The sequence below is a fragment of the Phyllobates terribilis genome, unplaced genomic scaffold, assembly GCF_046119375.1.
Source record: "Phyllobates terribilis strain yellow unplaced genomic scaffold, ASM4611937v1 Scaffold_115__1_contigs__length_5345438, whole genome shotgun sequence".
NCBI classification, from domain to species: Eukaryota; Metazoa; Chordata; class Amphibia; order Anura; family Dendrobatidae; genus Phyllobates; species Phyllobates terribilis.
Genome location: NW_027362875.1, coordinates 5,216,274 through 5,242,845, shown reverse-complemented (window position 1 = coordinate 5,242,845; position 26,572 = coordinate 5,216,274). Strand labels below are relative to the sequence as shown.

Below are 26,572 nucleotides of genomic sequence, written 5' to 3'. Positions count from 1 at the left end.
TGGTATTCTCTGAAATACTACCGGTACCACGTGCCACGCCAGAGAGGCAACGGGAGATTAGGGAGATAAATAAGTGGCTCAAGAACTGGTGTAGGAAGGAGGGATTTGGGTTCCTGGAGAACTTGGCCGACTTCACAGTTGGCTACAGACTCTTCGCTAGGGACCGGCTGCACCTCAGTGGGGAGGGTGCAGCTGTGCTGGGGGAGAAAATGGCTAGAAGGTTGGAGGAGTGTTTAAACTGGGGATTGGGGGGGGTATTCATTTTATAGGTGGGTAAGATAGTGCAGATAGTGACCTGGGCACAAATAAAGAAATTGGGGGTGGGGTTAGAACAGTCAATAAAGTAAGAAGGAATAGAGGTACAGAGAGATACATAAAATGAATGTACACTAATGCCAGAAGCCTCATCAACAAAATGGAGGAATTAGAATTAATTTTGTTGGAAAATAATTATGACATGGTAGGGATATCTAAGACGTGGACGAGAGCCATGACTGGGCAGTTAATTTACAGGGCTATAGTCTGTTCAGAAATGACCGTACAAACAAGCGATGGGGGGGGGTGTTTATATGTAAAATCATCCTTAAAATTCGTCTTGCGGGAGGATACAGGTGAATCTAATGAAAATGTAGAGTCCCTGTGGGTGAAGATAAGGGGAGGGGGAAAAAATAATAAATTACTGATAGGGGTTTGTTATAAGTCTCCAAAAAGAATGGAAGTAGCGGAGAATATCCTCGTAAAGCAAATAGATGAAGCAGCGACTCAAGGAGAAGTCATTATTATGGGAGACTTCAATTATCCTGAAATACATTGGGGGATAGAAACATGTAGTTCAAGCAAAGGTAATAGGTTTTTGACAACTATGAGAGACCATTACCTTTCACAACTGGTTCAGGACCCAACAAGAAGGGGGGTACTGCTAGACCTAATATTAACCAACAGGCCAGACCGCATATCAAATATACGAGTTGGGGGTCACTTGGGTAATAGTGATCACAAAATAATACATTTTCATGTAACCTTTAATAAGATGTGTAGTAGAGAGGTTTCAAGGACACTAAACTTCAGGAAGGCCAATTTCCAACGGTTGAGAGATGATCTTAGTGCAATAAACTGGGACGATATCCTGAAACATAAAACTACACAAAGCAAATGGGAGACATTTATTAACATCCTGAATAGGACCTGTGCACAATATATACCCTTTGGGAATAAACATGCTAGAAATAGGAGGAAACCACTATGGCTAAATAGAGCTGTAAGGGGCGCAATAAGTGACAAAAATAAAGCATTTAGGGAACTAAAGCAAGTAGGTAGTGATGAGGCATTAAATAAATATAGAAAATTAAATAAATTATGTAAAAAAGCAAATCAAGGCAGCAAAGATTGAGGCAGAGAGAATCATTGCCAGAGAAAGTAAAAATAACCCCAAAATATTCTTTAATTACATAAATAGTAAAAAATGATAGTGTTGGCCCCCTTAAAAATAGTCTGGGTGAAATGGTGGATGAGGATGAGGAAAAAGCCAATATGCTAAATGATTTTTTTTCAACCGTATTTACACAAGAAAATCGCATGACAGAAAACATGATTAGTGATAACAAAAATTCTCCATTAAATGTCACTTGCTTAACCCATCAGAAAGTACGGCGGCGTCTAAAAATCACTAAAGTTGACAAATCCCTGGGCCCGGATGGGATACACCCGCGAGTACTGCAGGAATTAAGTAACGTCATAGATAGACCATTATTTTTAATCTTTAAAGATTCCATAATAACAGGGTTTGTACCACCGGACTGTCGTATAGCAAATGTGGTGCCAATATTCAAAAAGGGAACAAAAACTGAACTTGGAAATTATAGGCCAGTAAGCTTGACCTCTACTGTGGGTAAAATCCTGGAGGGTTTCCTAAGAGATGCTATACTAGAGTATCTGAAGAAGAATAACCTCATGACCCAATATCAACATGGGTTTACGAGGGACCGTTCCTGTCAAACTAATCTGATCAGTTTTTATGAGGAGGCAAGTTCTGGACTGAACCAATTAAATGCAGTGGATGTTGTGTATATGGACTTTTTAAAAGCTTTTGATACGGTTCCACACAAAAGGTTGATACATAAAATGAGAACAATGGGGATAGGGGAAAATATATGTATGTGGGTTAAGAATTGGCTCAGTGATAGGAAACAAAGGGTGGTTATTAATGGAAAACACTCAGACTGGGTCTCAGTTAACAGTGGGGTACCACAGGGGTCAGTATTGGGCCCCCTTCTTTTTAACATATTTATTAACGACCTTGTAGGGGGCATACAGAGTAATATTTCAATATTTGAAGATGACACTAAACTCTGCAGGGTAATCAATACAGAGGAGGACAATTTTATATTACAGGAGGATCTATGTAAACTAGAAGCTTGGGCTGATAAATGGCAAATGAGCTTTAATGGGGATAAATGTAAGGTAATGCACTTGGGCAGTGGAAATAAAATGTATAATTATATGCTTAATTGTAACACACTGGGCAAAACTGTAACTGAAAAAGACCTGGGTGTATTGGTGGACGACAAGCTTACGTTTAGTGGCCAGTGTCAGGCAGCTGCTGCAAAGGCAAATAAAATAATGGGATGCATTAAAAGAGGCATAGATACTCATGAGGAGAACATAATTTTACCTCTATACAAGTCATTAGTGCGACCACACTTAGAATACTGTGTACAGTTTTGGTCTCCGGTGTATAAGAAAGACATAGCTGAACTAGAGCGGGAGCAGAGAAGAGCGACCAAGGTTATTAGAGGACTGCAATACCAAGACAGGTTATTACACTTGGGGTTATTTAGTGTGGAAAAAAGAAGGCTTAGGGGTGATCTTATTACTATGTACAAGTATATGAAGGGACAGTACAAAGACCTTTCTACTGATCTTTTTACTCTGAGGCCAGAGACGGGGACAAGGGGGCATCTTCTACGTCTGGAGGAAAGAAGGTTTAATCATAATCACAGACGGGGATTCTTTACTGTAAGAGCAGTGATGTAATGAGTGATTCACTATTAAAATTTAAGAAGGGCATGGATGCCTTTCTTGAAAAGTATAATATTACAGGTTATATATACTAGATTCCTTGATAGGGCGTTGATCCAGGGAACTAGTCTGATTGTCGTATGGAGTCGGGAAGGAATTTTTTTTCCCCAATGTGGAGCTTAGTGTTTGCCACATGGTTTTTTTTTGCCTTCCTCTGGATCAACATGTTAGGCTATGGGTTGAACTAGATGGACTTAGTCTTCCTTCAACCTTAAAAACCATGTTACTAACTTATTTTTTACAAAAGAGGGAAGTAAGTATGGGCAGCAAATTTTCACCGTCATTGGATTAATGTCCAAAAGGGAGGAGCAACACATTTACCATGAGAGCAAAATTTATAGCCCAAAAAAAACGTATGGTACGGTCGATTTATCGACAACCTCCTCCTGATGTGGGGAGGCACACAGGAGGAGGCTATGAAATTTACACAAAATCTCAACAACAATGATTTCAATTTGAGATTCACACTTTGTTTTGAAACCCCATAAAACACTGTACATGGAAATGTTGGTATCAAATAACTCCTGTCTTTGTGGTCTTACAAACAAGCTTTTATAAATGCCTCAAACTTCTAAGTGTGAATCAGACCTGAGATCTAACTTGATAGAAGATGACAATCCGGTGAAGACGGGAAACATATAGGCGGCGGTGGTGATGTAGTCAGTGACTGACTCTGGCCAAATACGTTTATAGAGCCGTAGTGGAAGATGAAGATTTCGTCTTCATCATAAAGTAGTTATTTCTCATGTGACGCTCAATCAGTATCTCCTGCAGTATTGCTAATGCCGATTCCAGTGTTGGTAAATGAGATGAGAATTAGCAATAAGGAAGATGAGTCTATGAGAAAGAAACTGCTTGTTGTCTGTGGCCTAAAATATATAGGCTTTATTAGTAGATGTAAAGAAAAAAACTAGATACTGTAAAACATAAATCTCCTCAAATGTTTCCCTTAATATGTCCAGTAATTGTATTATTACACAGTGTTTTTATGATGTTACATCTGCTCAACTTCTCATTCAGGTCTCTACAATATCGAATCCTCTCAGTGAATATCTTCTATAGAGGAGAATTTTCCTGAATTACGCATTAAAGATGAATATGGACACAGACAAGATGGCTGAGAAAATATTACTCCTCACCCTAGAGATCCTCTTCCGGCTTACTGGAGAGGTGAGAGATTCTGATGACGTCACATTATATCATTCTTATCTATGGGAATAACAGATGGACAGAACTGGAGAGGTGAGGACTCTGGAAATATCTGTAGTGAGATTTATGAATGTGTCTCTCCGTAATCAGGATTACACAGTAGTGAAGAAGACCTCTAGTGAGCGCTGTCAGGACCCTTTGTCTGAGGGATGGTGGGGAAGAACCCTGAGCCCAATCACGGAGCTTCCACCTCACCACCTGATAGATGAGGACATCAATGACCAGAAGATCCTAGATCTCACCTACAAGATGATTGAGCTGCTGACTGGAGAGGTGACACTGCTAGGAATGAGAATGCTGGAACATTTTATAGTAAAGCTATGAAGGGATTGGGGGTATAACTCTATCATTGTGTGTGTCAGGTTCCTATAAGATGTCAGGATGTCGCTGTCTATTTCTCCATGGAGGAGTGGAAGTATTTAGAAGAACACAAAGATCTGTACAAGGATGTCATGATGGAGGTTCCCCAGCCCCTCACATCACCAGGTAATAGACAGGACTGAATACACATGGCCTATAATTGTCTATATGTAAAGAATGAATTCAGTCCCTGTATGTGCTTCCTCTAGATCTATCCAGTAAGAGGACAACACCAGAGAGATGTCCACGTCCTCTTCTTCCTCAGGACTGTAAACAAGAAGATCACAATATTCCTCAGGATCATCAGGTACATGGAGATAAGGTGTCATGAGATCTCTCCTGTGATGTGTATATGGCTGTGAAGGGCTTGTGTTCGGTCTTGTTTTATCCACCAGAATTATATGGTTTATACTTGTATAATGAGAATGGGGGAGATGGCTGGATTAGAGCTGATCATTAGTGATGAGTGAGTGTATTCATTAATATTCGCACGGATAGTACGGTATTCAGGTACTTGTTATATTGCGAGTATTTGTGTACTCGCCTCGCTATATTCGAATGTCCCGCCCTGCAGTTTTGGCGCCTCCTTTGCAGCCACTAAACATGCTGGGCTTTAAAACCAATCACAGTAATTTTTCAGACATCTTGGTTGTGGCATTACTGTGATTGGCTGGCCACCCAGCCTCATAGGGTCTATTTAAGCCCTGTCGTCGCCATTTTGTGCACATTGCGTCTGGAGCCTGCATTCTATAAGCATAGGGAGAGATCGCTGAGCTGCTAGGGAGAGTGTTTAGGCCTCTTGATAAAACAAAAGCCCTTTTAAGGGCTACCTGCAGTGTATACTAGTTCTGTGTTTAAAGGAGCCGCTCATTAGCTCTAGCTCCATAATACCATCAAAAAATAGCTCTTTTCAGAGCTGAAGACACACAACAAAGTCAGAGTACAAGGAGGGAGAGATTGTGTATTAGGTAGGAAGTGTATTAGGTAGTGTTCTTCCAGTGTCCATATTAAAACAGCTCTTGTCAGAGGCAAAGCAATATTTTGCCATCACACACAGAAGTAGCATTTTGTGCTGCCTTTTTTTTTAGCATCGGTCTATTTTCCCTGCTGTTTTAGGGGTCAGAGCCTACCTTCTGTCCATATTAGTCCACTTAAAAATAGTGTTTTGTGCCCTACACAAAGCAGTAGTCCAAATATTTGTTACTGCCTGCTACAAAGCACGCACCAGGCCATTTTAACCACTATTTTTGGGGTGTCAGCCTGCCTTCTGTCCATATTAGTCCACTTAAACAATCATTGAGTGCCATACACAAAGCAGTAGTCCAAACATTTCCTACTGCCTGCTACAAAGCACGCACCAGGCCATTTTAACCACTATTTTGGCTGTGACAGCTAGCTTGACTTGTGCCATCAACATCTGAAATTCTGTCAACAAAACCCAAAATGCCAAAAAGACTTGTTAAGGTACGTGTCAGTTGTGCGTGAGAAGGCACTCAGTCTGTGTCAGGTCAGAAGAAGCTTGATTCATCCACTATGTTCCTGGAAAAATTTTCCGGTCTGGAACGTAAACGTGTGTGGAAGCCACAAGAGTGGGAGCAGATTTTGTCTTGGATAGCAGACAAGGTCTCTACGCATTTGTCAAGCAGCAACAAATCTTCCACGACCACACAGTCTACTGTGGATACAGAAGGCTGGCCCATCCAATCCTGAAGCTGGTTCTCCTTCCTCCAACCATTATCAGTCAACATGAGACATATGACCCCAAACTTGGCCACTCCGAGGATCTGTTTGGTACGTATCCTTTGGTTGGCTCTGTGCAGCATTGAAGAGGGACAAGAGGAGGTGGCGTGCCTTGATGCTTATGTATTTGAGGACCTATGGCCAGAAGAAAGACACTTGGCGGAACATCATTTTTTGCCTCCAGAGGTGGAGGCTGACGATGAGACACAGTTGCTATCAGGTCAGCCTACAATGTCAACTGGGAAGGAGGATAAGATGGAAGACGAGGTAGTCGATGATGAGTCCACTGATTCGAGCTGGACCGTTGGCATGCATAGCCATGGCAGAAACACAGAGGAAGATGGATATGTAGCACCAACATAGGCACCAACGGGTCGTGGTTTGCCCTGAGTGAGAACTGGGTCATCTGTTCCCAAGAGCACCCCCTCTGTGCGCCAAGTCAGGGCAAAGGGGCGTTCAGCTGCTGTGTGGAATTTTTTTTTCTGAAAGTCCTTCAGAGAAAAACATTATAGGCTGTAGCATCTGCCATACCAAGTTGAGCAGAGGCCAGGGCAAAGGCAATCTACATGCTCACCATCCAAGGCTCATGTTCGATGCTTGGAAACCTATTCAGGAGACTTAAATACAAAACAAAAGACATCAGCCCACCACCTGGATATAGGAGTACTACCGGACTAAGGCACCCTGAAGGAAAAGCCCCTCCAGAGAGGGGCCGCCCTCCGGGCAGCCAGTCTTTCATACTCCTGAGAACGTACCTTCACCAGGTCACCTAGGATGTTCCTACAAACTTCATCTGCACTTAGGATTTTACTCTGCGTCGAAACTAAAACATGTGCGTTCCACATGAAATACCTGACCACACTTAGTATGAATAAAGTGGTTCGGTCCCTTCTCCCAAGGTCTCCGAACGCTCCATAGGCCCACTCGGCATAGGACAGAGTAGCCTGCCGTGGCCAACCAATGGAAGCTCCCACCCTGTTGTACACCTCTGTATTAAAGGGACAATAAAGCAGGAAGTGCTCCATGCTTTCCAGCATGTTAGCACAAGCCTCACGGGGGAGCAATTCCTGTCCTCGGAGCTCCTGTACTTCAAATTGCCCCTTACACACAGCTTACCTTGGAAGCAGCGCCAAGTCAAGTCACAGTACTTCTTGGGGATCCTGCTAGAATTTAACAAACTGAACCCAAACTCCAGATCCCGACTTGGGCAGTTCTTGAGGACCAATGGACTCTGAAAATGAGAAAGCAAGACCTTCCTATAGAGGAGTTTCCTCGGGAGGGACCTCACCTCCCATATTCCCAGACCCCACCGGTGGATCATTTTTAGAACCGGGGTAACATAAGCCGGGAGATGCCCATGCACTGTGCGAGGATCTTTCAATCTTCCCCCTGAAGATTGATGGCTGAAACCATCCCTTGCAGGATAATACCCATGGAGGAGCCCTCTCCTTCCAGAGGTTTGCCACGTTAACTTTCAAGAAGGTGTTCACTAGGAACACAACCGGGTTCACCATATCCAATCACCCTAGTCTCCTCGTGCGGTAAGTGACCTCCCGCTGGACTAGGTTCAGTCTATTCCCCCATAGCATCTGGAAGAACAGACTGTAGACCCGTGTCCAGAGAGGCTTTGGCAAGACACAGATTCTGCCCAGGTAGATTAGCAAGGGGAGCAGGAAAGCTTTGCACAAGCCAACCCTTTCCCTCAGGCTCAAAGACCAACCCTTCCATTGGTCCACTCTTTGGGCGACACCTTTGATTCTGCCTTCCCAGTTTTTCATGGGGTAATCACCCTGGACGAATTCAGTGCACAGGACTTTGGCGTGTTCTTTGGGTTCGGGGAGGGTGTCCAGAAGATCAAACCCGGGATCTCCGCTTCCCAGCCAGAGATTTTCACACTTATCCTGGTTGACCTTGGACCCGGATGCCTCCGATTAGCGCTCCACTTCTGACATCACCACCATTGCCTCCTCTTGCGACGAAACAAATACGGTGACATCGTCCACGTAGGCCACTACCCTCAAGATAGCCTCCGGCACCGCCTTGCCCATCCGAACCCCTTCCAACGATCCACAATCGATCCTTCTAAGGAAGGGTTCAATTGCAAAGGCGTAAAGCAAAGGGCTAAGAGGACAGCCCTGACGGACATCAGATCCTACCCTGAAAGGTTGTCCAATCCACCCATTTGTTTCAATTGACATCTCTTGTGTTGGAGCCATGATTCATGTCAGTCCACTTGGTGCAACAGCTCTCCAGGGTGTGATCACTCCTTTTTAGATGCAGACACCCGAGCATATCTAATTTGACGCAGGTGTTAGTTTTGGAAATGAAAATTTACAGGGAGATTCCATCATTTTTTCCCTCTGCTTGGTCTGAAAAAAATTACCCTTACTGAGTACCACATTTTTAATCTTGATTTCTTTTAGTGTTTCTTAAAGCCCTAAAGTTGCCATTTGAAATTACTTTAGTTTTGTGCCATGTCTGTGATCTTCTTTTTTTCAACAACAATAAACAACTGAATGAACATCCTCCAAGCCCGGTGATTCCATAATTTTTGCCAGGGGTTGTACAATGGAATCGTTTAAGAGGGTCGTTGTAGATCAGTTGCTGAAAACATCACCCTCAGATAATGCTGGTGGCAGAGGTACCAGCTCTTTTCAACACCAAGGGATAATGGGGAGAGACATGAACACCAGCTCCAACGAAGGTGGAGGGAAAATGTGCCCAAATTGGTCAATTTTCAACAAAACAGCAAGGGCTATCTGTGCCTATAAAAATGCTAAGGAGGGATAAGTTGCAGAACATGGTCAAGGGTTACTTTAAGTGACCATACGTGTGTCCTTTCTGACGCTTCTGTTCCCTTTAATTATTGAGTGTCTAAGCTGAACACTTGGCCCGACCTCTCTTTATATGCCTTGGAGGTGCTGGCCTGCCCTGCTGCTAGTGTGGTGTCTGAGCATGTTTTCAGTTCCGCTGGGGAAATCATCACTGATAGGCTCAGACGCCTCTCCACGGAAAATGCAGACAGACTTACTTTGATTTAATTCAACAAGGACTGGATATCTCCACAGTTTGTAATCCCTCCAGATGACAGCAAGCCAACCTAAATTCCCCAAAAATGCAGATTCATGCTACTGCTGTTAACGTCACCCCCTTCTCATAAACAGATTCCTTGCTTCGTCAACCATGACTCAGCCCATAGGGCTAATTTTTACAAACTTTGCACATCGTGCAGTGGACAAACCAGGACAGTATTCCTTCTCCAGCCTAACTACGATTTGTGATTGGAGACCCTTGGAATGGTGGCTTCCTGCATCAACCATGACTCAGCCCATAGGGCTAATTTTTACAAACCCTATGCACATTGTGCAGTGGGCAAATCTGGAATGTATATTGGTCCTACCAAACTAATATTTGTCATTGGAGGTTGGAGGCCCTTCTCACATTGTGATTGAGATAGGGGATACATATTCAATAGAAATTTACACTGACTGTTGATGACCGACTGATGGCCCTCTGAAAATTTGAATTGAGGGCCACAACTACTACAGTACTCCATCGTAGATAATGTTTGACAAGGGAGGCCCTTGTCAAGGAATCTCCCTGCACCTATGACACAGCCCCCAGGAGTAATTTTTGGAAGTATGATGCACATTCTGCACTGGACCAAGTAGTACAATATCAAGAAGTCTTCTCTTCCTATATAATCTGGGGAATATTGACAATCAAAATTTCTGAGCCATTTGGAGAAGCTTCACCAACCCATCCTGGAGAGGAGCATCATATATCCTTTGTCCATTGACTTGCACATGCACAAGTGATATATTTGAACTCGTCATCCAGTTAACTAGTGCAGCTTTATTTTTCCGGTTCACTAAGTTCAGCCATACCTGAAGATCGCAGGCTGTACTCACTGCTACCTTCTAGTACTCCACGTCTCTTGGTTTTTTTGTCTGTAGTCTCTGCCCCTAAATGAGTTAAATAATACAGTGAGGGCCCTACAATATGAGCAAGTGAGGGCACTCTCAGATGTACACGAGCAACCTCCAAAATCTCTAGAGTAGGGCACTTCAAAATGTATGTTACAGGGCCACATGAGGGCTCTTACAAAACTCAGCTTTCCTGCCTACTGCAAGGCCTTTAAACATTTGAATTTAGGGCCGCAGTATCACATGGTGGTGGAGGTGGAGGAGGAGGAGGAGGGTCAAGCCCAACGCTACAATGGGCACATTGTAAACTGCTATTGAATGTGTATTCCACTATCTGAGTGTCAATGATGGAGGGACCGTCCAAATGTCTTAAGTAACAGCTGTCCCTCCAAATCGCATGTTACAGAGCCACCTGAGGCCTCTCAGGTCAAAGATCTACATACCTACTGATGCTTTCTACCTGTGCTTGTAAAGTGCTGGGGAATAGCAAACTGAAAAATGATTCATGACAGAGGGACCTACAAAATGTATAAGTCAGGGCCCTCCCAATTGTAAAAAGAAAAAAAAAGCCACAGCAGTATGTGTGAACAAAGGCTAAAAGGGATATTTTTTTGGCTTCTCTGGTTTATTTAGCCTTATATACAAGTGATTGTGCAGGAAAAACTGTTTCTTAACCTTTTTGACCTGTTAAATGCAATTTAGGTTAGGTTTGGTAGTTGTTCTTGTGTGTCTGTAAAAGTGGTGTAATACTGCGACAAACTTATTCCCAGAAACCATATGTGAGTCAGAAATGCATGCAGGCTCATTCTCCAGGCTCTTCTCATTCTGTTTCATCACTTTCCCATCCATTTCAGCCTTTTCCTCAGGCCCCCAGGCCCCTTTGTATAGGGTCTAGCAGAAAATTACTCGCATTTCCCATTGACTTACATTGTACTCGCTATTCGGAACGAATACGCAATTATTACAAAGTACTCGTTACGAGTATAGCGATTTACGAATATTACAGTACTCGCTCATCACTACTGATCATAGATGTGACTTCTCCATCTGTCTGTGACTTGTACAATATTTGTTTCAGGGTGAAGATCTGACCCATATTAATACTACAGAGACATATGTGAGGGGTGATGAGCGATGTAAAGAGGAGATTCCTACATATGACTACCCAGGTGAGTAATAACCACTAAATACAGAGAAGTCACAGATTCTTCTCAGTCACAGGCTGTGGCTGGTTTACCGGTCATGTAGTCCAGCTGTATCACAATCGTGTGATCACCATTTTGCATCTATACCAAAACATTCTCCTCCACCAAAAACTGTTCAAATAACTTTGGACATTGAAACTCCTTTTCTATAGAACTTACAAACTCTCACCTGCCCAGGTCTGTAAACTACCAAGCCAAATGACAGCATATGTAGAAAGTGCTGACAAGTTAGAAAATCACTTGAAGAAAAATATTATGTAAGAGAAAGTGGAGGGTAATGATGCTATTGGCTTCCTAGAACCCTGATATCTTATTGGATGAATCTACCTTCTCTCCCTTCTGTGGCGCTGAATGTGCTCATATGGTCCCTACAATACCAGGTCCAGTCTTTCTGGCCAAACCTCGCTTTTATGATCGGCAATATTAAACATTCAGTGAGGGCCAAGTATGAATTTCTGTATGATAACAGAGTTTCCCTTTACCGTTACTTTTCAATTTCTTTTTAAACCAAATTACTTCAAAAAGTATACAAAAAACATTACACCTGTGCCATGACATATCTCTAAGCTGTGAGTGGCTGATGGCTGTAAAAAAATGTATTCATGCCTGCAGGAGATATGTTGGCATGACTCGAGCCCTGTTTTCATGTATTCACTCCACGACATAAATAATATTATCAATCCTAAAGAATTTAGATACAATTTATCCTTAAATGGGAAGCACTAATACTTTCTCTGCTCTTCTGGTCAGGACTCATAAGTAGCTCCAATGGTCTACCATAAATAAGTGCAACTCTGCCAGGAGCTACCAAGAAGCATACTCTAATTACCCCAGAGAGGTTTCACCACTAGTTACTCTCTCTCTCTCTCTCTCTTTTTTTTGATCTTTTCATTACATGTGTTATTGTTTATAGTCAAAGTTTTGCCCTACACCCTTTAACCCCTCTACATGGATCTGTACTTACACAAAGACCCTTAGGATTGGACTTAGTGTTGCCTGCTGTTCTGTGGTGTGACATGACAAGAATAATAGTCAGGTTGCTGGATCAGAACCAGAAGGGCAGAGAAAATACAAATTCAGAAGACACAATAGTAGTCAGTAAACGTGCTGGGATCACAAGAAGAAACTAAGAAGAAAATACACAACACGGAAGCTGAACACAGAAGACTTAACCAGCGGAGAACAAGGCTGTATCAGGCAGCTTCCGGCATTATGCGTGAACTTTAGTAGGGTGTGGTGCTTTCCATTTGAGTTAAGTAGGGAGCATATTTGATTTTGGAAGAGCTGATTTTGCTGGATTGGTTTATGGAAGCCATGTTGCTTTTCAGGCATTTTTGAGCCACTAATGATGTGGAAACCTCTGTTTTTCCGTTGACAGATTATGGACCTGAGTGGAGGCTTGTTTTTTGTGATATGAGTAGAAATTTTTATTGGTATAATTTTCGCATATTTCATGTTTGGGAGGCAGAATGAATAAACAGTTGAACACCAAACTCTACTGGTTCATGCTATGAGGTTTTCTATTAGACTGTGAACTGTCATTGTCTTGGTGAATAAATCATATTTTTACATAACTTGCCATTTGTACTAACAGTTTAAGTAGAAATGTTCAAAAATATAAATTTCAAAAATATTTTATTCAAATATATATTTTTTTACTTAGCAGATGACTGTACTAGGAGATCAGAGGGACAGCCGATATCTTCAATTTTCAAATCAGATGAGCTGGAGATCTCACAGGATACAATTGAAGGGAATGCTATTACTCCAAATATACCATCATCCCTTTACAGCAAAGATGTGTCATTTGATCCTTTGAAACAGGTCCTATCTTCTGATTCATTACCAACTACTAAGGAAAATCAAAGTCACAAAATAAGCATTAAAAAACTAACTGCTTCTAAAGCTAAGAAGCCATTTGCACGGTCAGAATATGGAAATAGTTTTCCCCTCAAAAAGTTTTTTCTTAAACATCAAAAAATTCACACAGCAAAGAATAGATTTTCATGTTTCAAGTGTATGAAATGTTTTAACAAGAAATCAAGTTTTCTTAGTCACCAAAGAACTCACACAGGGGAGAAGCCTTTTTCATGTTCAGAATGTGGGAAATGTTTTAACCAGGAATTAGATCTTGTTACACATCAAAGAACTCACACAGGGGAAAAACCTTTTTCATGTTCAGAATGTGGGAAATGTTTTACAGGGAAATCAAATCTTGTTAAGCACCAGAGAACTCACACAGGAGAGAAGCCTTTTTCATGTTCAGAATGTGGGAAATATTTTACAGAGAAATCAAATCTCGTTAAGCACCAGAGAACTCACACAGGAGAGAAGCCTTTTTCCTGTTCAGAATGTGGGAAATGTTTTAACCAGAAATCAGCTCTTGTTAGACATCAGAGAAGTCACAGAGGGGAGAAGCCTTTTTTATATCCTTAATGTGGAAAATGTTTTACTTGAAAAGACACACTTTTAGCAAGAAAAAATCATGCTAATAAGTGAGTGCGTCCTATAGACTGAAGGTAGCTTCCTGTGACCGAGAACAATGAGTGTCCTTCCTGATCAGTGAGAGAATTGATCTCGCCTCAAGCCCCACACTTATCTAACTGATTGGTGCTGAAGAGGAGAGGAAGGTACTGGGACCTGTACAGAGGCTGCGCGTCTTGACTGAGCAGCTGAAGAATCTAGCTCATGGACCTTTCAGATCATGTAACACTGTTTTACATATTTGTAAAAGTTGTCAGGTTCCGTTATGAACTTAGCCATTTCTTAATGAATTTGACCTCCTGAATTCAAATTGGACAATGAGTTTTTCATTTTACTGCTACATATAATTTAATGATAAAAGTTCCAGTACTTTGAAACATTATTATTTCAATAAATATACAGATGCAGAATATTTTGTTATGCCAATTTTCTGATATTTAAAGAAAACTTAGAAACAATTCAAATAACTAAAACCTGTCTAAACCTTATTGCGAATTTAAACAGTTACAGAAATTGCACTACAAAATAGTCCTCATTCAGTGACAACTGTTTTTTTGCTTGTTTCTTGTACTCCTGTATCGGGTCATCTCTTAAAATTATACAACAGTAATCTGCAAGCATTGATGGATTTCATCTTCCTTGATATCTTTTTTCCATAGTTGCAATATCTTCGTTACATTTCTCACCATCCTCGTCTCTCGCTACTCCACAGTTTGGTGGAAAAAAAGTCTAATTTCTTATATTGTAATCATTAAGGACATGTTACAGCCAAGATCCTTACATGTTTTGAGTAGAAATAACACCAACTCTTCATAGTTACTGTATCTGCTCTTGAGTTTCCCAAAAAGTTAGTTACCACAAATGTAAATGTAAACCATACAGACTTTTCCTTGCCCTGGAACAAATGAAGAAACTGCTCATCTTGAAGAAGCTTACGAATCTGAAGTCCAATAAAGACTCCTTCTTTTATATTTGCTTCACTTAACCTTGGAAAGTTATCAATCAAATTCATGAATGCTTTTACCTTTTTATCCATAGCCTTTACGAAGTTCTTCATCAGGCCCAACTTGATAAGATTTTGTTACCACCATTGCCTAGGTGGATCATCGACTTCTGGATGCAGGACAGTTTACTCCCTTGCTCAAGTGAATGTTGGAGAGGCCAGTCCCTTTTTTTGTAGCCATATTTTTTTGCACGACTATCCCACTCACACAGAAAGCAGCAGTACTTGTGTGCAACAACCCTGACGACATATGTGAACAAGCAGATGTAGGAGCTCCGTCCGAGCATCTAGCTATTTATCCAATATAGGACCTGATGACCATCTTGAAAATCAGCATACATCTACCAGTTAATTGTCTGAGTGTGGAAGTAGTTTGCTCCAGGGGAAAAAAATGACCAGGAAAAGCCACATAAAGACTGCGGGAGAAGCAGGTTCTCAGCTCTAAGATGACACCACGGTTGTCACGCTGGAGACAGATTGAGCAGGGGAGATGAGGAGGAGGGAAGTGGTGGCCTTGCTGTAGCAATTTGCCTGCACAGAAACACAGGTCTCAGCAGGTGACAGTGGCCTTATAACAGCTACCCCACACCTGTGCACGGGCTACCAGTGGAGGAGTTGGGTGTGCAGGAGATGGGAGAGGCAGCCTCTTTGAAGGGGATGAAAAGACCACAAAATTGCATGTGGCACAATACTCACTGCTCCACGGCCTAACCTGCACCAATGGGACATACAGGTACCTGAGTAACCTACTTTAAAAGATGTTTTCATTGCAGTGGTAAATTCTCTCTCTGCTTTCAATGTACATTTTGGTGGTCTTAAAGATGAGACAGCAGGTATATGACTCAAACTGCAGAAAATAGAGCAGGGGCAGTGGAAGGCTAAGTCAGTGCCATTGAGGACCAGATAGCCGATAAAAGCAATGAGAACAGGCTTGCAGAACAGCAAATATCAGCACTGCTGGCAGAAACAGATGATCTTGAAAATAGGTCAAGGCTCAAAGATATACCACTTATTGGTGTGCCTGAAAAAAATAGAAGGCTCCTTTCCTACTGAATTCTTTGAAAACTGGCTGAAATTAATAATCAGGCTTGAAACCTTAACCCTCCTATAAGCTGTAGAACGAGCTCATAATGTGCTCATTTAACAAATTAATTAAAGGAAGCGTGGAATTAATTTATAATGATATTTATTTTCCTTCTAATAAAATTATACAGTAATTGATAAAAGACACACATATCAGTATAATGCCACAAAATAATATTCTGACATATGAAACACGACAAATGGACTGTAACAAATATAATAAACTAAAATAACATTTAGAGGAATTCGGATAAGAGCATTTTAGCTCATCAAAAGACATATTAAATAAAATAAATAAAGCAAGATTTTTTTTTGACATACAATGAACTACAAGTTTTTTTTTTTGCTTTTCTTTTTAATCTTTTGTTAATTCCTAAATACACATAGCTGCTTAATGAGTAAAGAACACAGGACACAGTGGTTTTCCCTATAGAGACATAGGTTCTAGCCCAACTCCTGCTATTAGAATAAGTGAATAAATACATTTATTTTAGCGAACATTTGAACTTATATATATATATATATATTATTTTTAAATCATGTCGAATAGGTTTGTAGTATATGAATTGTTATACATTTTTTTGGAGGTATTTCTTTATATAACTGAAATGCACGCAATCCAGTGAACTTTGACACAAGTCAGTTATGTGTTGATTTGGAGCCTTAATTCAAAACTCAAGCCTTTACACTGTCTTGCACAGTTTTGTCAGTATGTAGTTGTTTCCTGAAGAAGTGCTTGTCACTTTTAAACGCATTTAATAAAAACAGCAATTTAATAAACCTTTCTGAATTGATGTTTTCAGTGAACCAGCAGCGTGGGAAGCATCCATAAATTTCTCCAGATCCTGATATTCAATGATATACCCTGCCAAGTTAAGGGTGGTAGCCCGAGGTACTGTGCACTTTATTCAAGATTCATAAACCCTTCACTGGCTCAATATGAATGAGAGGCAAATACGCCGGGATCACATTTGAGATGTTAAAAGTTGAAGATCCTGTGGTACAAACCCTAATTCTTCAAAAACACAGTGATTCGCAAGTATATGGGAAGAAGTGTGTCCCTGCTTGTTGGACAGTTCTTTACAAATGTTGTTTTTTTCTTCAGGTTCTATTATGATTATATCACATTTTTCTTGCCTAATTGGGGTTGAATTATCCCCCAAGGGGGCTTAGGTTCTAGGTGGGATTCTCCCATATGTTCAACAGTGACTGAGCCGCCATTTTTTCTACTTTAAAAGCGACAGCTATGGAAATACTTCGCCCAGTCTCTCACCCGGAGAAAGGTGTTTTATATTTGACTATTATGGTTGGGGTTTTATAGAGAGGGGGAGGTCTTTTTTATTTTTTTGGATATGTTTTATATTGTCGACAATCTTGTAATATGCGCTTAACAAGCTATGTAAAATGGAAATGCTCTGCTGATAGGATATTGGAAACGACATATCTACTGCATTAAATATGGCGGGGTCAGTGCAAATAGCTGGAATGTAAGGGGTCTTTCTTCTAGTGTTAAAAGACAGGTGATCTTTCAGTATCTTCAAATGGAAAAACCTGCCTTGATTTGTCTGCAAGAAACACATCTTACCTCTGAGAAACTTCATCTACTAAACAAGAAGTGGTTACTGCCGACTATCACTCCACACACTATATTAGTTCATCCTTTAAAGGGAAGGTGCCATCAAAACTTTTTTTTCAACAATTGAAAAAATGTAAAGTATTAATGTTTTAATTTTTTTCAAAAATATTATCATTTGTTTTTAACTAAATAAAATATGAAAAATAATTTTAAAAGGTTTGGTATTTCCACTTTTAAACACTAAGGGGAGCAGCTGCTGATATTTGACATGAAAACCTAGTGTACAACTAGCTCACATTACGGACTGCAGTAAATTGGGGCTGGATCTGCTCTTCTGTGTGTGATGTCGCTCCTCTCCTCCCCTTCTGGGTGTTTGTAACAGGATAAGAGAGGATGAAGTTTAGGATCACAGTGTGGAGCCATTTTGTTGGTGACTGCCAGTTATATTGACGAGTATAGTGTCACTAAGGACAGCTGGCAGCACCGATTCTGTTAGATGGTGCTGATAGCTGTATCATAAGCTGGGATTAGATATGCGGAGTGTATCGTGTGTGATTAGATACGCTTAGAGTAACACGCTGGGAATAGATACAGGTCTCAATGTAGTGTATCATATGTGGCTGATGTGGGGCCTGTGAGCCGGTTGAGGGGGAGGGGCCCATCTCCAGTTCCCCTGCCCATCCTCACAAATTGAACTGTATTGACTTGTTGCCGATACAGTTGAAAGCAATGTTGAGTGAGGGAGTGTGACACTCCCATCGATCCCCCTCTGCGTCTTACGTCACTGATGCAGGCACTGACAGCGGGGGCGATGACGTCACTACATGGAGTCCACTGTGCTGAGATGTGCGGGCCCCTCGCTACAGAGACCGGAGTAGCGGGAGAACAATGAGTTCATTATAGTGTATAGAGGCCAATGGGCAGTGCATTCTACTCTGTGGAGGCCGATGGGGAGTGCATTCTACTCTGTGGAGGCCGATAGGGAGTATAACGCATGATGATGGAATTGGATACATCGGTCTGGGGAACAACGCACATGATGGGATGAGATACACCGGTCTGGGGAACATCGCACATGATGATGGGATTAGATACAGCGGTCTGTGTAGTATCGTGCATGATGATGTGATTAGATACACGGGTCTGGGGAGTATCACACATGCAGGGGTTAGATAGCTTTTCACTTTATACTGTATTTTTTACTTGAAGTTTTGATCATCTGATCTCTACTGTAACATACCTGGCGGCGTGCTGGCATGGCTTACCATCTCCCACCATGCAATACCGCCATCTTACCTATCAGTCCAGGCTGCACACTTTGCTCCAGTGCCTGCTGTGTGCATGTCTCTTGTCTGATTGCTTAGGGCGGCGGCGCGGTTACTGCCTGATTCTTGTAGTTACTGTGTGCGCACTCCTAATGGGTCCCCAGCCTATTGTTGTGAGTCACTGGATACTTAAACCCCCTCCACCCAGTAGGAGGTGCCTGAGCAACACTTTTGTGTTCTGTGCAACTGAGTTGCCAGGTCCTGTCCTGTATCTTGTCTGTTTCCGCTACTTGTCCACTCGCTACTTCATTGTAAGTCCCTTGTGTGTATCTGCTCTGCTTGTCTACCGCACCTGCGGGTTTTACTCTGCTCTGCTTGTCTACCGCACCTGTGGTTTTGCTATGCTCTGCTTGTCTACCGCACCTGCGGGTTTTGCTCTCTCTGCTTGTCTACCGCACCTGCGGGTTTTGCTCTGCTTAGCTTTTCTACCGCACTTGCGGGTTTTGCTCTGCTCTGCTTGTCTACCGCACCTGTGGGTTTTGCTCTGCTCTGCTTGTCTACCGCACCTGGGGGTTTTGCTCTGCTCTGCTTGTCTACCGCACCTGCGGGTTTTGCTCTGCTCTGCTTGTCTACCGCACCTGTGGGATTTGCTCTGCTTGTCTACCGCACCTGCGGGTTTTGCTCTGCTCTGTTTGTCTACCGCACTTGCGGGTTTTGCTCTGCTCTCCTTGTCTACCGCACCTGCGGGTTTTGCTCTGCTTTGCTTGTCTACCGCACCTGCGGGTTTTGCTCTGCTCTGCTTGTTTACCGCACCTGTGGGTTTTGCTCTGCTCTGCTCATTTACCGCATCTGCGGGTTTTGCTCTGCTCTGCTTGTCTGCCGCATCTGTGGCTCTGTTCCTGTATCCCAGTCTGTACTGGTCCCTATCCTGCCTGCGTTCCTACCTGCCAGTACCCACCTGTCTGCATACCAGCCGTGCCTGCCAGTACCCACCTGTCTGCATAGCAGCCGTGCCTGCCAGTATCCACCTGTCTGCATAGCAGCCGTGCCTGCCAGTACCCACCTGTCTGCATATCAGCCGTGCCTGCCAGTACCCACCTGTCTGCATACCAGCCGTGCCTGCCAGTACCCATCTGTCTGCATACCAGCCATGCCTGCCTGTTCCTGCATTCCCCGGTGTGGGCAAACAGCTGTGACCGGGGTCTGACCTGGAGTAGCACCTGGTCCCTCTGCTCGGTTCCTCCCTGGTTCACGGAGTCGACTGAGCCGCCGTGCGACCTTGGTCGGACCAAGTTGATACTTAGTCACGCCCCTCCAGGCACTCCTCGGTTCATGGTCCAGTGGCATTACTAACCACACTCACGCCAGTCAGTCCGGGCGTGTGTGTAACATCTACTATACATAGCCAAATACACATGCGCTCATACACACAGGAAAATAGAAAAATTCTCACACACAGAAAAATGCACACGCACGCTCACACACACAGAAAAATGCACACGCACGCTTACACACAGAAAAATACACATGCATGCTCATACACACAGGAAAATACACATGTGGTGTAATACATGACCCCGCTCTGTCCACTTCTATAGGTGCAAGGGTGTAATAAGATAGAATAGATAAATGTCCTGTAAATATATAAATTTCACATGCCCCTACATATAATAAACTTGCACTCTTTAGTGCCTTTCATGTTGCACTAAAAGGCGTTTACCCTAATAAATGACAAAAACAGCGCCTATTATTAGCAACCAGCCAAGGTAAAGCAGACAGCTGTGGGTTTATATTATCAGACTGGAACAGTACCTGGTTATTGGGCCCTACCCAGCCTAAAAATAACAGCCCGCAGCCGCACCAGAAGTGTTGCATCACATTAGATTCGAGAATTCTGGTGCTTTGTCCGCCTCTTCCTGAATGCCCTGGTGTGGTGGCAATCAGGGTAATGGAAGTTGGGGTTGATGACAGCTGTGATTTGTCAAAAATCACAGCTGCCATCAACACTTGGGGTTAGTAATGGAGAGGCGTCTATAAGACACCCCCACTACTAACCCACTAATGGAAAAAAGGTCCGACGTAGTCCATGGTGTTCCCATGACGACCCCCGAATCCGACGTCCAAAGGCTATGGAGCCTTGTTCAGAGAACGAGGCTTTATAGGCCGTAGCAGCAGCCACTCTGAGGCCACTGTGCTCCACGAGACCCAGCGGCTGTGATGAGTAGTGGCGTCAGTAACTACACCGCTCATCAGAGTCGCGGAACCCTCTGTATAATGGCCCCATATAGTTCCCCACAGTTTAATGGCCCCTTATAGTCATCCATACAGTATAATGGCCCCATATAGTCCTCCATACAGTATAATGGGTCCACATAGTCCTCTATACAGTATAATGGCCCCATATAGTGACCTACACTATAATGGCCCCATATAGTGCACTACAGTATAATGTCCCCATATAGTGCACCATACTATAAAGTGCCTCACATATTGCTCCACAGTGTAATGGTGTCATATAGTGCCCCCACAATAGAATGTGCCCCATAAAGTGCATCCTGGTGTATATGGCCACCATCATCCTCCCTGCGTGTATGGTCCCCATCATCCACCTCCCTGCGTGTATGGCCCCCGTCATCCTCCCTGCATGTATGGCCCCCATCCTCCTCCCAGCGTGTATGGCCCCCATCCTCCTTCCGGCGTGTATGGCCCCTATCATCCTCCTCTTCCCTGTGTGTATGGCCCTCATTCTCCTCCTCCCTGCATGTATGGCCCCCATTCCCCTCCCGGCATGTATGGCCCCCATCCTCCTGCTGGCATGTATGGCCCCCATCTTCCTCCCAGCGTGTATGGCCTCTATCATTTTCCTCCCAGCGTGTATGGCCCCCATCATCCACCTCCCTGCGTGTATGGCCCCATCATCCCCCTCCCTGCGTGTATGGCCCCCATCCTCCTGCTGGCATGTATGGCCCCCATCATCCACCTCCCTGCGTGTATGGCCCCCATCATCCTCCTCCCTGCGTGTATGGCCCCCATCATCCTCCTCCCTGCGTGTATGGCCCCCATCATCCTCCTCCCTGCGTATATGGCCCCCATCATCCTCCTGCCTGCTTGTATTGTTGAGGGAGGGCACCAACGTCCCTTCACAGTTGACCAAGTGAGTGTCAAATTATTATGTTATAAGGTTGATTGCAATCCAATAGAAAACCAGACAGAGGCAAGCTCTGTATGGGGGGATTCAAGAATCTCTGCCCCCGTTTATTTCTACTTAGCATTTTATATTGTTTTGAGTTTATTAATGTCCAATCATCTACAGCCGTACTACAGTACTACAGGCTTGAGCCAATGTTAGTGCAATTATTACGGAAACACATATATGGACATATTATCGTTAGTTCGAAGCACGCTGGAAATATACAAGGTTACCCATCCTGGCTCAGACTAGTCAGATAACGACAGCAGGAAGATAGTTTGGTCATGCGCAGTGCATGACCAAACGATCTTCTCCCTGTGCAGCGCTGACAGCCTGCATAGCACAGGTATGGTGCTCCATTCCTGTGCTATGCAGGCGATCGGAATAAAAAAAAGTGAAAGCCCCACAGTGGGACAAAGTATAAAAGTAAAAAAAAGTATCAGAAAGTGAAAAAAAAATAAAAAATTGTAAAAATATAAAAAAAAAATAATGTACCCATCAATAAATATTATGAAAAAAAACAAAACAATAAAAGTACACATATTTGGTATCGCCGCGTCCGGAACGACCTGACCTATAAAACTGTCCTACTAGTTAGCCCCTTCAGTGAACAAGGTAAAAAAATAAATAAAAAACGAAGCAAAAAACAATGCTTTATCACCATACAGCCAAACAAAAAATGGAATAACACGCGATCAAAAAGACGAATATAAATAAAAATGTTACCGCTGAAAATGTCATGTTGTCCCGCAAAAAACAAGCCGCCATACAGCTCCATCATCCGAAAAATCAAAAAGTTCCAGCTCTCAGAATAAAGCGATGCAAAAAAATGTTTTTTTTCTATAAAATAGCTTTTATTGTGTAAAAGCGTCAAAAACAGAAAAATGATATAAATGTGGTACCGCTGTAAACGTACTGACCCGAAGAATAAAGCTACCTTATCAATTTTACCACACGCGGAACAGCATAAAAAAATTTTAAAATAATAATTCCTGAATTGTTGGTTTTTGTTTATTCTGCCTCCCAAAAATCAGAATAGAAAGCGATCAAAAAATGTCACGTGCCTGAAAATGGCACCGATAAAAACGTCAACTCATCCCACAAAAAACAAGCCATCGCATGACTCTGTCGGCCAAAATATGGAAAAATTATAGCTCTCAAAATATGGCGATGCAAAAACTAGATTTTACAAAAAATGCGTCTTTTAGTGTCTGACAGCTGTCAATCATAAAAACCCGATATGATTCTGGCATCGCTGTAATAGCACCGACCCGAAGAATAAAGACGTCTAATCACTCATACCGCACGAGGAACGGCGTAAAAAATAAACTCTCGGGTTAGGGTTGTGCTAGGATTAGGGTTAGGGTTAGGGTTGGGTTGGGAATTTTTTCAAAAGTAAAAAAAAAAGATGACGATATGGCGACTAGTGTTGAACACAAGTGCTCGCTACTTGAGTTTGCATCGGGTACTTGGGTATGCACTGAGTATCGCGGGTGCTCGAGTCTCCACCCCATATGCTTCGCGGCCAAAAAATCCTTGCGGGGATTGCCTGCCATGCACGAGCGATCCCCGCATGTTTTTTTTTTGGGTGTCTAATAACCGTGAAACATGTGGGTGGGGACTCGAGCATGTCACTCGAGCACGCGCGATACATGGTGCATACCTGTGTACCCGATGCAAACTCAAGTAGCGAGCACTTGCGCTCAAGACTAATGACAACTTATTTAATATGATGACCTAATGTTATCAAATTCTGTGTCATACCTCTGGGTTCAAAATGTTCACTATAACCCTTGATAAAATCTTTGAGGAGTGTAGTTTCCAAAATGGTGTCACTTGTGGGGGGTTTCCAATATTTAGGCACATCAGGGGCTCTCCAAACGCGACATGGCGTCCGCTCTCGATTCCAGCCAATTTTGCGTTCAAAAAGTCACAGTGCTCCTTCACTCCTGAACCCTGCCGTGCGCCCAAACACTGTATTTTCCCCACATATAGGGTATTGGCGTACTCAGGAGACATTGAAGAAACGTTTTTGGGGTCCATTTTCTCCTCTTACCCTTGTGAAAATAAAAAATTGAGGCTAAAACATCATTTTTGTGGAAAAAGTTAGATTTTTTTATTTTCACGGCTCCATGTTATAAACTTCTGTAAAGGACTTAGGGGTTCAGGGTGCTCACCACACATCTAGATAAGGTCCCTGAGGGGTCTAGTTTCCAAAATGGTATCACTTGTGGGGGTTTTCCACTGTTTAGGCACATCAGGGGCATCATCCGCTAATTATTCAAGCAAATTTTACATTCAAAAAGTCAAATGGCGTTCCTTCTCTTCCGAACCCTGCCGTATGCCCAAGCAGTAGTTTTCCCCCACATATGGGGTATCTACTTACTCAGGAGACATTGCACAACAAACTGCATGGTGCAATTTCTCCTGTTACCCTTATGAAAATGCAAAATTGGGGGCTGAAAAACATTTTTGTGGGAAAAATGTGAAAATTTTATTTTTACGGCTCAATGTTATAAACTTCTGTGAAGCACCTAGGGGTTAAAGGTGCTCAACACACATCTAGATAAGTTCCCTGAGGGGTCTAGTTTCCAAAATGGTGTCACTTGTGGGGGGTTTCCACTGTTTAGGCACATCAGGGGCTCTGCAAATGCAACATGGCGTCCGCTAATTATTCAAGCAAATTTTACATTCAAAAAGTCAAATGGCGCTCCTTCCCTTCCGAACCCTGCCGTACGCCCAAGCAGTCGTTTTCCCCCACATATGGGGTATCTTCTTGCTCAGGAGAGATTGCACAACACGTTGCATGGTGCAATTTCTCCTGTTACCCTGAAAATGCAAAACTGGGGGCTGAAAAAACATTTTTGTGGGAAAAATGTGAACATTTTATTTTCACGGCTCAATGTTATAAACTTCTGTGAAGCATCTGTTGGTTCAAGGTGCTCACCACACATCTAGATAAGTTCCCTGAGGGGTATAGTTTCTAAAATGGGGTCACTTGTGGGGGGTTTCCACTGTTTAGGCACATCAGGGGCTCTCCAAACGCAACATGGCGTCCACAGTGGACATACTGAAAGTGTTGGAGGAATACTATGCAAAAGCTGTATACTTCTCAATTTCAACCCTCAGAACAACATACTCAGACCTTCCTAGATAAAGCTCAGCTCCCTATCCTTTCCTTAGACTCTCAGAATTTATTAGACGAACTACTTGATATTGAAGAGCTGGAATGGGCACTGAGCTCAATGGCCAACAATAAAGCACTGGCAATGGACGGTCTTCCAGTGGAAGTATATGAGATATAAGGAAGTATTACTACCAGTATTATAGGAGGTATACAATTCAAAGGGGGATCATTGCCACATCCATGCACGAAGCCATAATTACAGTGTTACCTAAACAAGGCAAGACCCCCAGCTTGCTGGCATCCTATAGACTCATCTCTCTTTTACCAGTAGACGTCAAACTTCTTGCTAACAGACTCTCAAAAGTAATCTCAATAATACACCCCGATCAGTCTGGGTTTATGCCAAATAAGTCCACAGCGATCAATCTCAGAAGGCTTTATATTAATATACAAGCAAGGGCTGATAATATTGGTCATAGGGGGATCCTGTCTTTGGACACAGCTAAGGCCTTTGACAGCGTAGAATGGCCATATTTGTGAGCTACATTGCGGCAGATGGGCTTTGGTGACAAATTTATATAATGGGTGCAATTGCTTTATTCTGACTCAAAGGCCAAAATAAGAGCGAATGGCTCTATGGCTAATCGATTTTTGTTGCACAGAGGTACAAGACAAGGGTGCCCCCTGTCTCTCTTATTGTTTTCAATAGCAACTGAACCTCTTACGGCAGTAATTAGTAAAATGTCTGAGATAAATGGATTTAAATATGGGACCAAGGAAGAGAATGTGGCATTGTTTGCCAATGATTTACAATTATTCCTTGGGAATGCTCGGGGGTCTCTGGACAGCATGATGGCGACTATCTCTAGCTGACTTATTCCTTCCAAAGACCATACTAAGGACTAGGGAGCACTTATTATGAGTGGAGTAATGGCCATTCGGGCAAACAGGAAAGAGAAAGGAAAATTAAAAAAAATGGGGATGATCACCATAATTACAATAAAATGGCGAGGTTCCAGCAGGCTGACTGATCCGACTGTTAGGCCACGTCTCCACGGTCAGTATTTTCCCTCGGGAGTGGGAGCCAAAACCAGGTGAAGAACAATCAGAGAAAAGGTATAATAGAAACAAGTCACAAATTCTACATTTATCACCTACTCCTGGTTTTGGCTCCCACTCCTGAGAAAAAATACTTACCAAATACTAATAGTGGGGCGGTGGCACTCAGCAAGTAGTAAGAATGAAGTCGCAGCAAAACACTGAGCTGCAACAAAACACCTTAAAATTTGAGATTGATTTGTCCTTTCTGTCTGACCATTGATTTCA

The 26,572-nt window shown here is 42.8% G+C and overlaps 1 protein-coding gene across 1 annotated transcript in view; it reads left to right on the top strand.

Moving 5' to 3' along the window:
• LOC141201442 (uncharacterized) overlaps positions 1-26,572 on the top strand; it is a 119,730-nt gene that overhangs the window by 22,058 nt on the left and 71,100 nt on the right. The window contains exons 2-7 of the mRNA XM_073663436.1: positions 4,099-4,248; positions 4,378-4,560; positions 4,650-4,773; positions 4,857-4,954; positions 11,392-11,482; positions 13,182-13,910. Of these exons, the coding sequence (XP_073519537.1) occupies positions 4,171-4,248; positions 4,378-4,560; positions 4,650-4,773; positions 4,857-4,954; positions 11,392-11,482; positions 13,182-13,910 (1,303 nt within the window). The 5' untranslated portion in view covers positions 4,099-4,170. The remainder of the gene's footprint in view (positions 1-4,098; positions 4,249-4,377; positions 4,561-4,649; positions 4,774-4,856; positions 4,955-11,391; positions 11,483-13,181; positions 13,911-26,572) is intronic.